The sequence below is a fragment of the Geotrypetes seraphini genome, chromosome 2 (assembly GCF_902459505.1).
Source record: "Geotrypetes seraphini chromosome 2, aGeoSer1.1, whole genome shotgun sequence".
Lineage (NCBI taxonomy): Eukaryota > Metazoa > Chordata > Amphibia > Gymnophiona > Dermophiidae > Geotrypetes > Geotrypetes seraphini.
In genome coordinates this window covers 233,337,624-233,351,126 of record NC_047085.1, presented here as the reverse complement: position 1 = coordinate 233,351,126, position 13,503 = coordinate 233,337,624, and the positions used below count along the sequence as shown (strand labels likewise).

General features: G+C 45.0%; 1 protein-coding gene across 1 annotated transcript in view; it reads left to right on the top strand.

Moving 5' to 3' along the window:
* The window catches only part of TTC26 (tetratricopeptide repeat domain 26), a 155,477-nt gene that overhangs the window by 133,328 nt on the left and 8,646 nt on the right, over window positions 1-13,503 (top strand). Inside the window, exon 17 of the mRNA XM_033933397.1 lies at window positions 572-705. Within this exon, the coding sequence (XP_033789288.1) occupies window positions 572-705 (134 nt within the window). The remainder of the gene's footprint in view (window positions 1-571; window positions 706-13,503) is intronic.

Below are 13,503 nucleotides of genomic sequence, written 5' to 3'. Positions count from 1 at the left end.
AAAAAGAAGGTGGTGTCGAAAATGCTCATTTTTCTCAACTTGACATTCCATTTTAACGATCTGAAAATTAACCAGTGCTGTGGAGTCGGAGTCGAGGAGTTGGAGTCGGAGGAAATTTCGGGTACCTGGAGTCTGAGTCTGAAGTACAAAAAACTGAGGAGTTGGAGTCGGAACATTTATCTACCGACTCCACAGCCCTGCACATAACAGTCTGTCATGCCCTCAGTAGACCCTTACTACCTTTCCAGCCCCCTCTAATTCCCTCCATTAGTACTAAGCTCAGACTCCCATTTGCCCTGTGTGATTCTGGCTCATCAGCCCCTTCTAATTCCCTACATAAGCACTATGTTTTGACTCCCCTTTTGTCCTATGGGACCATCTCTTGTGTGTACAATGTGCACTGCGTGCATCTGGTAGTACTATAGAAATAATAAATTGTTGTTGTTTTATGGATTATTGTTTGTAAGTGTGTTAAATTATTTGCATTGTGCTTGAGACAGTATCACAGCTTATTGGTCTTCATGCTTCATTCCCCTCCAACTCCTAATTAATACTTTCTCTTTCTTCACAGATGGGTCAGTTCTACTATTCAGCTAAAGCCTTTGATGTTCTGGAGAGATTAGATCCCAGTCCTGAGTACTGGGAAGGAAAACGGGGTGCTTGTGTGGGCATCTTTCAGATGATCTTAGCTGGTCGAGAACCTAAGTAAGTAACTCCAATGAGATTGATTTCTGTGTATGTGAGTTCCTCATACTCAGCTTCAGGTCATTCTTATAAAGAACTTAGGGCCAGATATACTAAGGGTTCTCCATTGGCAAGTAGGGTAAATCAGCCAAACAAGTGTATGTCATCACCCAACTACATTGAAAGAGACTAGTACACAACAGTTAAGCTCTGGAACACATTGCCAGAGGTTGTGGTAAAAGCAGATAGTGTAGCTGGTTTTAAGAAAGGTTTGGACAATTTCCTGGAGGAAAAGTCCATAGTCTGTTATTGAGAAAGACATGGAGGAAGCCACTGCTTGCCCTGGATCGGTAGCATGGATTTTTGCCAGGTACTATTGACCTGGATTGGCCAGCATGAGAACAGGCTACTGGGCTTGATGGACCATTAGTCTGACCCAGTAAGGCTGTTCTTATGTTCTTATTTATGATCATAGCCAGAGATGATAAAACCCCATCCCCTAATTCTTGAACTATTGCTAGTGAGCATAGATCATCCATGGATCTTGTTGGACACAAAGATCATAATATTTGCAAAACCTCATCAGAGGAAGGAAGATTGTCCAGATATTTTGTTCCTTACCAAATCGTAGTTATTAGATTCAGATCAAGTAATCTTGAATCAGCTTTATGTGAATGGATATGTAGGCCTCTCCACGCCATGTATTTGTAAGAGAGGAGGGGGGCTATTATCCCTGGCCAAGAAAAAAATTAAGGTTAACAAGCTTGATGTTAAAGCAGGGAATGATATAGAGGTCCAATTGTTATCTAGGGAGTTTAAAAGTTCTGTTGTGCTATTGTCCTCCTGGGATTTTGAGTTTAGATTTGACAAATTTCTTATCAATGTTAATTGAAAACAGAATTGATCTTGTAATTACCATGATCTTAGGTGATTTTAACATACATATTGACCAAGCTGATGTTGACATATAGGCAGCTGCTTTTTTAGATGCCATGGGAGGACTAGGGTGGGACCAAATCATCCCCACTGCAACTCATGTAAAGGGCCATATTTTAGTTCTTTGTTTTGTTGATGTTTCCCGGAAGTTCTCTGTGGGATCGACACTGGTCCCTTGGTCTGACCATTTTATGATTTAATTTCAAGTTCCAGTGCAGATTAAACGTGAAAAAGTTAGGAATGCCTCATATTTAATAAGGGAGGTAGTTGATTTGCAAAAATTGAGGGATCAATGGTTACCCAAATTGGATGATATTGACACTAGTGATCTCCCTGACATGGTAGTGTTTTGGCATGATTTTTTGGTTGAATGTTTAGATCAAGTAGCACCTGTGAAAGAGTATACTCTACGTAGAGCACATAATGCCCCCTGGTTTTCAGAAGACATCTGGATGTTGAAGTGTGATGTTAGAAGAAAAGAAAATTTGTGCTGAAAATCACGTACACTAGAGACACAGGAGGTATATTGGGATGCCTTTATGGTATACAAGAATGCCACCCTGAATGCTAAAAAGGCTCACTACTCAAATTCAATCCTACAGGTAGGAAACTCTGGGAAAGAGTTTAGAGTGGTGAAAAAACTTACTTCAGGTTGTGCACCCCGAGGTAATCCATGTTTCACATGTAGGGAGTTTCTAAACTTCTTTGTGAATAAAGTGAATAACATAACGAAGGAATTTGATGATTGGCCTCCTGTTGTGCGGAGGGAAGTAGGTGGTGAACAATGGTCACAGTTTGAGACCGTCACATTAAGACAATTGATATCTTTGGCAAAGCAGTTAAATAGGGCTGCATGCTCCTGGACCCGTGTCCGATAGGAGTGATTTTGGCAGTGTGGGAAGGGGTTGCGCCCTTTCTCTTAAAGATGGTAAATAGGTCCCTTCAGTAAGGGTTGGTGCCATGCTCTTTAAAAAGGCAGTGGTTAAGCCATTGTTAAAAACTAATGTTGATGGCTTGATGCTGCAACATTATCATCCCATTTCCTGCTTGTCTTTTCAGGAGTTTTTGGATAGACTGGGCGCTTTGGAAAGTGGTCAGTTTGGGTTTCGGGCACATCACTCTACGGAGATGTTACTGATATCCACTCTTGACACTACCCATAGAGGGCTGGATAGGGGAGAATAATTTCTGATGGTCTTTCTAGATATTTTGGCAGTATTCAATAGAGTCAATCACCATATTTTATTTGAAAGACTACAGGATTTAGGGATTGGTGGAAAATTTTGCAATGTTTTACCTTGTTTCTTGATGGAAAGTTGTTTCAGGTGGAGTTAGGAAAAGATCAGTTAGATTGGGCACAACTGACCACTGGAGTCCTTCAAGGATCTGCAGTATTGTTTAATATCTATTTGCTGCCATTATGTCGGGAGCTATAAGATTTAGGAATAAGCTACAAGCTATATGCAGATGGCATCCAGTTTGTAGTACCCGTAACAACTTCAATATGTGAGGCGGTTAAGAGGGTGGATAGTTGTGTTCTCTGTTTACATGTATTGATGACTGTAGAGTGCGCCTATTCTCGCTGATTGTTCGTTGACTGTTCCAGTCCTTCCTATCCCTGAATCCTGCCTACATGTATTCTATGACTTTACATTGTACCTTTTTCCATTGATTGTCCAGCTCCTCTTATTGTAAACCGCCTCAAACTACAAAATTATTATTATTAAGTGCTGGATGGAAAATGATCATCTGAAACTGAATACAGACAAAAACGAGGTGTTGTGTATTGGTTGCTTGAAGCAGTTTGACTTGTTTCCTCAGATGTTGTCATTAGTTGGTGTTGAAGTGCCAATAACACATAAAGTAAAATATCTGGGGGTATTGTTGGACTCTGTATTGTCCATGAAACCTCAGGTAAAATCAGTGGTGTCACGTGCTTTTTTCAAACTACGGTTATTATGGAAAGTAAGAGATTTTCTTCCAGTAGGGGAATTTTATACCGTAATCAGTGCAATTATAACACCAATTTTGGACTATTGCAATGTGCTGTACTTAGGGTTACCAAAATATGTAGTTTGTGCCTTGCAATTAGTCCAAAATGCAGTGACACGATTGATTGTTAATGCTGCCAAATTTAAACGTTACATCAATTTTGGTTCGGTTGCCTTTGCAAGCCTGAATTGAATTCAAGGTGCTTTGCTTGATCTATAAATTAGTTCATTTACAATGTCCATCAGCAGTAAGTGGCATTTTCACTGAATATCAACTGGTGAGGAAATTGCGTTCAGAGGATCAACTATGTTTGGAGGTACCCTCCTTGAAACAGGTGAAATCTGGGGGTCTGTCGAACAATGTTAGCAGTTCAGGGTGCAGTATTATGGAACAATCTACCTTTTGAAGTAAAGAGAGCATCAACTTTCCTAAATTTTAGGAAGTTACTGAAGACGGAGTTATTCAGACGCAACTCTTCTTCCTAATTTCCGGATAGTAAGTAGGCTGTTTAGCAAGAAGTTATTTTTCAGTGCTATTATGCAATATGTGTGATATTTTGTGGTTTGTGTTTTAATTATGAATGTTATTTTGTAACTCGCACAGAACTAGAGGATGGCGCGAGTAATAAATTTTTTAATAAAACCTCTTCAAATTCCTCCTATCGCGCTATCATAACTAGCTGATCCATCTCGTTGGTATTCTTTCTATCTAAAATTTTTTCCTCTAATTTTTCCATTTTATTTACCAGAAAGTCGAGATATTCATCAGCATCTAGATTTATCATATCCTTTTGTTTATTATGACCCTTAATTAAGTACTTTACTGTCTAAATAATTCTTTTGGTCTATTAACTGCTTTCTGTATCTTTTCACTATAATATCTATCTCTCTCTAATTGACAATACGTCTGATATTCAAATAAGTGAACTTGATAATTATCACAATCATCTGCATCTTTTGTTTTCCTCTATATTATTTCAAATTTCTTTAACTCTCTTCTCAAATTCTTTATAATATTGAATCATGGGCAGGGGCTAATATTTGCAACAGATTTAACCATTTTCAATGAAGCGCAGTCTCTTCTAGGGAGCAATTCACAAGTTTGCAATGACAAAAAGCTTAGTTTTAAGCGATCTTCTTAGAACACAGTAGTACAAAATCCTGGGTAGGAATTCACAGATATGCATCAACAAAAAGCTTTGTTTTTAGCAATCTCTTAAAGCTAATGGCCCTGATTCTTTAAATGGCGCCTAGCAGCAAGACGCCATTCAATGCAGTTGTCAATCAACTGCTTATCGCTGTTTGTAGAATCGCACCTAGCAATGCCTAACTCAACTTAGGCACCAGTAGGCATCATTATGTTAAGCTAGAGTTTTCTTGGCCTAATTTACTGGTGCTTAAGGCAATCCACACCCAAACTCCACCCCCTAACCACGCCTTCTTTTTAGGTAGGCACTGGTAGGTGTCGATCCAAAAATTAATACAGTGGTGCCTCGCATAACGGACGCCTCGCACAGCGAACGCTGCGCACAACGAACTTTATGTCTTGATCCGTACAACGAACTTCGTTTCACACAACGAAGTCGCCCGAGCTGCATCCTTCCCTGCGCTTAACTGCCCTCTCTCCGCCTGGTTCCCTCTTGCCCCCCCGACTCCCCGACACGATCGGGGCAAGAGGGAGCTCAAGCCCTCTTGCCCCCCCCCCCCCGACTCCCCGACACGATCGGGGCAAGAGGGAGCTCAAGCCCTCTTGCCCCCCCGACTCCCCGACACGATCGGGGCAAGAGGGAGCTCAAGCCCTCTTGCCCCCCCGACTCCCCGACACGATCGGGGCAAAAGGGAGCCCAAGCCCTCTTGCCCCGCCGATTCCCCGACACGATCGGGGCAAAAGGGAGCCCAAGCCCTCTTGCCCCGCCGATTCCCCAACTCCCCGACAATATCGGGCCAGGAGGGAGCCCAAGTCCTCCTGGCCACGGCGACCCCCTAACCCCACCCTGCACTACATTACGGGCAGGAGGGATCCCAGGCCCTCCTGCCCTCGACGCAAACCCCCCCTCCCCCCAACGACCGCCCCCCCCAAGAACCTCCGACCGCCCCCCCAGCCGACCCGCGACCCCCCTGGCCGACCCCCACGACACCCCCAACCCCCTTCCCCGTACCTTTCTGTAGTTGGCCGGACAGACGGGAGCCAAACCCGCCTGTCCGGCAGGCAGCCATCGACGGAATGAGGCCGGATTGGCCCATCCGTCCCAAAGCTCCGCCTACTGGTGGGGCCTAAGGCGCCTGGGCCAATCAGAATAGGCCCGGGAGCCTTAGGTCCCTCCTGGGGGCGGGGCCTGAGGCACATGGGCCCAACCCGACCATGTGCCTCAGGCCCTGCCCCCAGGAGGGACCTAAGGCTCCCGGGCCTATTCTGATTGGCCCAGGCGCCTTAGGCCCCACCAGTAGGCGGAGCTTTGGGACGGATGGGCCAATCCGGCCTCATTCCGTCGATGGCTGCCTGCCGGACAGGCGGGTTTGGCTCCCGTCTGTCCGGCCAACTACAGAAAGGTACGGGGAAGGGGGTTGGGGTGTCGTGGGGGTCGGCCAGGGGGGTTGCGGGTCGGCTGGGGGGGCGGTCGGAGGTTCTTGGGGGGGGGCGGTCATTGGGGGGAGGGGGGGTTTGCGTCGAGGGCAGGAGGGCCTGGGATCCCTCCTGCCCGTAATGTAGTGCAGGGTGGGGTTAGGGGGTCGCCGTGGCCAGGAGGACTTGGGCTCCCTCCTGGCCCGATATTGTCGGGGAGTTGGGGAATCGGCGGGGCAAGAGGGCTTGGGCTCCCTTTTGCCCCGATCGTGTCGGGGAGTCGGGGGGGCAAGAGGGCTTGAGCTCCCTTTTGCCCCGATCGTGTCGGGGAGTCGGGGGGGCAAGAGGGCTTGAGCTCCCTTTTGCCCCGATCGTGTCGGGGAGTCGGGGGGGCAAGAGGGCTTGAGCTCCCTCTTGCCCCGATCGTGTCGGGGAGTCGGGGGGGGGCAAGAGGGCTTGAGCTCCCTCTTGCCCCGATCGTGTCGGGGAGTCGGGGGGGCAAGAGGGCTTGAGCTCCCTCTTGCCCCGATCGTGTCGGGGGTGCCAGGGACTACACGGAGTCACCCACCGTACCACCCGATTCGGGTAAGCGCAGGTATCGGTGGGTGGCTTATTTGCGGGGGGGTGCCTTATTTTACATTTTTTTCTAAAAAGGGGGGGCTGTCTTATTTGATGGCCCTGCCTTATCATCGGGGAAACACGGTAGAAAAAAAAAAAAAAATGAACAGTTAAGTCCCAGTTTTTGCCGCTGAGACTCTGCCCTCTCACTGTAAAATTAGACTCAACTTAGTCTGTCTTTAAATTTAAAAAATGTGTGTTGTTTTAAAAAACAATTATGTTTTTAGATGTATCTAAATAAAAATAATAACCAAAAATGTATCTTTTTTTATGTCATCTTAGCATATTTTATGCTACAGAACGAATTATTTTTTTTAACATGTATTGTTATGGGAAAACGCGTTTCACACAACGAACGTTTCACATAACAAACTTGCTCCTGGAACGGATTAAGTTCGTTGTGTGAGGCACCACTGTATTTTAAAATTGTTTTTTAATGGTACAGTTCAATTAACAGTGCCGATTGAACCAATTAAAAAATTAAGCTAAGCACCTAGATTGGCTAGGCACACTAATCTAGGGGCCTAACAGAAGGCACATTTTATAGAATCAGGGTCAAAATGTTTATCCCAGGACAAGCAGGCAGCATATTCTCATGTATGGGTGATGTCACCGACGGAGCCCCGGTACAGACCACTTTAAAAGTGCATCGCCACTTTAAGGCTTTAGAAAGTTCACGATAGCCCGAACTGCGCATACGCGAGTGCCTTCCCGCCTGACATGGTCGTGCAACCCCTAAGTTTCCACAGAGCTAAGAAGTCATTTTTTCAACTGCTGTTGAAATCTTTTTCTCCGCTGCCTTTCCACTCTCGCAGATTTCTGACTTTTTAGTCAGTTTTGTCTTTATTTTCTTTCTTTAATTTGTTTTAGTAAAAAAAAAAAAGTAAACATTTTTGTTTTTTCCCTTTCGCGGGTTCGGCCCGGCGGGGCCTGTTTGTCCACCTTGGCCTCCGACTTTAATTTAGCCGAGGCCATTTTTCCTTCAATGTCCCACCCGCAGATGGGTTTCAAAAAGTGTGGATGTTGTGCTTGCCCTATCTCTGTGACCGACCCACATCGCTGGTGTCTTCAGTGTTTAGGGCCTGAGCACCTTCCTGAAACCTGTTCCTGCTGTTCATTGCTGCAGAAGAGGACTCTTAAAAACTGCTTAATTCAGCAGCATCTCCTTTTGGAGGGCGATTCGACACTGCTGCCAGCGTTGGTGGCACCGGCCAAACCGACACCGCACCATTCGACATCGGTGGATCCATCTTCAGTGTCAAACACTTCAGTGGGTAACCTTGCTAAGAAGCCTTCCCCTACCCCCTCTGGGCCTCAGGTCAAAGCAGCAGTGAGCCAAGTCCTGCTGACTTTGAGGAAACCCAAAAAATGCTCTGATCTGATTTTGGTGAGTGCCTTGACATCGGCCTCCTCATCGCCAAAGCGTAGAGCCGCTTCGAAGGTACTGGTGCTTACTCTGAAGCAACAAATTGAGGAATTGCTCAGAGTAGAGTTATGAGACTAGCTACAAATGCTGCTACCAACTCAAGTTTTTCCCATGTCAACATCGACTCCACCAGTGCCAGTCTGGTCTGAGCCTTCAACACCAGTTGCGCCAGCTGTGGAGTCTCCCTCGGTGCTGCTACTTCTTATCAAGGACCTGACACCTACAAGTCACCGGCACAAGTCTTTTTCAACTCAGATATCACCTGACTCGATGCCAGTGAGGTCTAGAAAAGTATTGCAGAAGTTGAAACACCTTGAACCCTTGGTACCGGTTACTCAACACTGACTTCTGACAATGCAAGATTCAGACCTTTTGGAAGATTCAGATCAAGAACCTGTTCTATCTGACCATGAAGGTTCTTCAGAGGAGGATTCTATTCACCAACCTTCTCAAGAGATTCCTCTTTTAACTGAGAAATCTTGTTTTTCCATATTTTTATGAGAAATGTCTGAGACCATGTCTGTTCCCCTTCAAGCTGATTCTAAATGGTCTAAGGAGTTTCTAGATGCTTTAGATTATGATCAGTCACCTAAGGAACTCCTCAGGCTCCCTATTCATCATATTCTACAAAAATTCATGATATTACAAAAATTTGGAAACGCCACTTACCATTCCAGTGGCTCCTCATAAGTTGGACTTTTTGTATAGGGTAGTCCCTATTCCAGGATTTCATAAAGCCCAACTTCCTCATGAGTCTCTCCTGGTAGAATCTACCTTAACGAAATCCTCAGGGGCTAGTGTGTACGCCTCTGTCCCTCCTGGCAGAGAGGGCAAGACAATGGACTGGTTTGGCAAGAGGCTGTTCCAAAATGCTATGTTAGCCAACCAGTCTGGTAACTACACTTTTCATTTCTCTCTCTACATGAAACATCTGGTCATGCAAGTTACCAAGTTCCACAAATACCTCCCAGAACGTAAGCTTCCTGCTTTTCAACTTTTCTTGGCTGACCTGCTACAGCTTCGTAAGTATATAGTTCGTTCCATTTATGACACTTTTGAACTCACTTCCCGGGCTGCAGCAATGTCAGTTGCCATGAGATGTCTGGTCTGGCTTTGACTCTCTGAGCTGGATGTCAATCATCAGGACACGTTGGCCAATGCTCCTTGTCTGGGGGACGAGCTTTTTGGTGCTTCCACTGATACCACTACCCAGAAATTGTCTACACATGAAACCCAGTGGGACATTCTGGTGAAGCCCAAAAAGAAACCTCCTCTTTCTCATCCTTTCAGATCACAATCTTCCTATCAGAGAAAGTTTGCTGCAAAGTCCACAGCTCCTGTTCCACCTCAACCAAGGAGACAGAGACAGCAACAGCCGCGTCAGCAGCAGCAAAAACAACAGGCTCCTCAGCCTTTTTGATGTGTTTCTTCAGAACATAGCCAACGTCACCATTCTTTGCCTCAGCCTATTGGAGACCGTCTTCAATTTTACATAGCTCACTGGGAGCTCATAACATCAGACCTCTGGGTCCTCAACATCATTCGTCAGGGTTACACTCTCAATTTCCACACTGTACCACCAGACCATCCTCCAAGAGCGTCTGCTTGGACCCTGCACAGTCCTCCCTTCTGCAGGAGGTTCAATTCCTTCTCCTGCTGAATGCCATCAAGGAAGTTCCCCTCAATCAGCAGAAACAGGGATTCTACTCCCGTTACTTCTTAGTTCCCAAGAATACCGGAGGACTGAGACCCATCCTGGATCTCAGAGCTCTCTAGTCAAATAGAAATTCAGGATGTTATTGTAACCCCTCCCTCTTTAATTATCAATTCTCACTCTCTCCACCTTCTATAGTCAGGTTACCTTATAAGCAGTGTTCCCTCTAAGCGGGCGGGTGTTGTGAGCAAACTTTTTTCACTGTGAGCTAAAAATATCGGGCGCCAGCAAGTTATGAGCCAAATAAATATGTTGCTTTCTACCACAGAACTTCCTTACGTTTGTATGGAATCTATCCCCTTTCAACTTTAGAGAGTGCCCTCTCGTTCTCCCTGCCTTAGCTACTAAGTCTATTCCCTTCAGTACCTTGAATGTTTCTATCATGTCCCCTCTCAATCTCCTCTGCTCAAGGGAGAAGAGGCCCAGTTTCTCTAATCTTTCGCTGTACGGCAACTCCTCCAGCCCCTTAACCATTTTAGTTGCTCTTCTCTGGATCCTTTCGAGTAGTACCGTGTCCTTCTTAAAGTACCAGTGCTGGACGCAGTACTCCAGGTGAGGGCGTACCATGGCCCGGTACAGCAGCATGATAACCTTCTCTGTCTCTTCAGTCCAGCATCTGCCCCTTCCATTCACTGTCTGTCTTTCCCTGCCATCTCGCCTCCTGCCCCCCCCCACCCCCCAATTTGGTCTAGCATCCATCATCTTCCTTCTGTTCCCCTCATGGTCTGGCATCTCTATCCTTCCCTCCCCCCTGTGGTTTTTAGCATATCTCTCTTCTCATTTCCTCCACTCAGATCTGATCATTCTCTGCTCTCTCTTCCCTTTTCTTCTCTGGTCTTCCTTCTCTATTTTCTGCCTCCATCTAAATTAAATTCTTTCTTACTATTTAGTCCCGTTTCCCTCTTTTCACTGTGTCTACACACAGCTTGTCACCCCTTTCCCTCACCCCTCCATTATCTTACTATTTTCTTCCCCCTTTATTTATCTCCTCCTTCCATCCAGTATGTGTTCTTTCCCCACTTCCATTCAGCATCTGCTCTCCCTTCTCAACTGACATCCATCTGCCTTCTGCTCTCTCTCCCTTCTTCTCACTTCCATCATCTGTCCCCTTCTCTCTCTCTCTCATCTCCTCCATTCCATCATCTGCCCCTTCTCTCTCTCTCTCTCCCCCCCCCAACTTCCATCATCTGCTCCCCTTCCCCTCACCTTTGTGGGTCACTTTCTTTCCCCTGAGGGTGGCTCATGTCACAGGGGAAACTTTGGCCGAGCAGAACCGCTTGATTGACAGTGGAACTTACTTGATTGATGTCGATGCTGGGGCCCGTTGCCGTTTGAAGGAAAAAAAAAAAGGTGGAAAAAAGGAACCTGTAAAGGCGAGAGGAAGGGAAACCTCCAGGACAGCTGCTTTTTGCCCTCCTTCAGCGGCCCAAGAGTTCAGACCAGCAGCGGCAGCTCTGTATGCTTTTAACTTCGGCACAGAGCTGCCCCTAATCAATAGTTTAGCGCGGTTTCATGAGGCAGCCTCGGGGCCTTTGATAGCCGGCCCGCTTCGATGATGCGATGTGGGCCGGCCTAGCAAAGGCCCCGAGGCTGCCTTATGAAACCGCGCTAAACTATTGATTAGGGGCAGCTCTGTGCCGAAGTTAAAAGCATACACAGCTGCCGCTGCTGGTCTGGAGGTGCGGAGACAAGGCAGGAGGCAAACGCGGTGGAAGGCAGGAGTCCCGGCGAAGGCAGGAGTCCCGGCACAGCGACTACAACAGGAAGTTGCAAGTCAGCTGACGCCGGCCTTTCGTTGCGGCGGGGACCGAATCCTTCGCGGACCGGCAAGATTTTGTTTGCGGACCGGCGGTTGAAGAACTGTGCTCTACACTGTGTGCGCTGTGACGAGAAACTTGTGCGCTGCGAGGTAATATTTTGTGCGTGAGCGCACCCCAGCGCAGCTTAGCGGGAACACTGCTTATAAGTCAAAGTGAGAATGTTTCTAAAAAGAGGGAAAAGTTAGCATAAAATATAAAATCTACCCTAAATAAAAGATACTGGGTGAACAATAAATGAAACCTTTTAAACAAATACTGGTTCTAAAAGTTTTTGTTAGTTTATTTTTACAAATCTAACAAAATCTATATATCTATATAACTTTAGAACAAGTTTCCATATAAAATCTTTCTCTAATATGAGACAAAATCAAACAACTGATACTCTGCCCACTGCCCAGAGCTTGCTTCTTACTTTGCTGATAAAGTCAATAAAATTAGGAAAAACTTTACTACAAAACAATGCACAATATCAGATCGTGAGCAAGTTGAATTAGGATCCTTCTATTCAAAATGCTCCCAGTTCAATATCCCAAATCTTACAGAAATCGAACTTCTTATCAAATCTATTAATACCAAGGGTTCTCAGGTAGATTCAATACTGCCTTTTATTCTCAAACGTTATTTTACGATCTTCGGTACCTCTATCCTTACTTTAGTTAGTGAAAGCTTGCAACAAAGTATCATGCCAAAGGCCTGGAAAGCATCAATTATCCGGCCAATCATTAAGGATGGCAAAAAAAGCTCTGGTGATAAATCAAACTATAGACCGATAGCAAATATTCCATTTTTAGCAAAACTGACTGAAAAAGTGGTTTTCAACCAGTTATCAGAATTCATTGAAAAAGCAAATATTCTACATCCAAATCAAACAGGATTTAGACAGCATCATTCCACAGAACATTCACTGATTGGCATGTCCACCTCCATACATTATTTTCTGGACCATCATCAATCGGTCCTCCTAATTTCAATTGACCTGTCAGCTGCCTTCGACACGATCGACCATCAGCTTATGTTAGATAGACTTCAATCCATAGGCATCACAGACCAGGTTTTTTCCTGGTTTACATCATATTTTACAGAACGTACCATGGCTGTGTCATTCAATAACTCAATCTCTAAAAGTTCCTTCACCACATCTGGAGTCCCCCAAGGGTCTGTTCTTTCTCCACTTTTATTTAATATATTTCTTGCACCCCTGATGACATTGTGTCAATCCATTGGTTTTAACGTATTTGCCTATGCTGATGATATCCAACTTTTACATCCGTTAGATACTAACAATCCCCTGGATACAATTACAATTAATAAGAAGTTAGAACAAATTCATAAATGGCTGGATACCAACAGACTAGCGCTCAACGTTAGTAAATCAAATGTGATGCTCTTTCATGTTGAAAGACAATCTAAAGCTTAACTTTCCTATCTCTATTAAGGGTTCTCCTTTACAACAAGTGAGCAATATCAAGATCTTGGGGATCATTTTTGATCATAAATTAACCTTCCATGATCATATTAGCAGTATTATTAAATCAACCTTTTTCAGACTCCGTCAAATTCATTCACTCTCACAATTCCTTTGTCCTAAATCTCTTAATATCCTTATTCACTCTTTGGTGATTTCCAAAATTGACTATTGCAATGCCCTATTTAAGGGTATAACTCACCAAAATTGACTATTGCAATGCCCTATTTAAGGGTATAACTCACAAGGAAATCAAACGTCTACAGATTATTCAGAACGCCTCTAT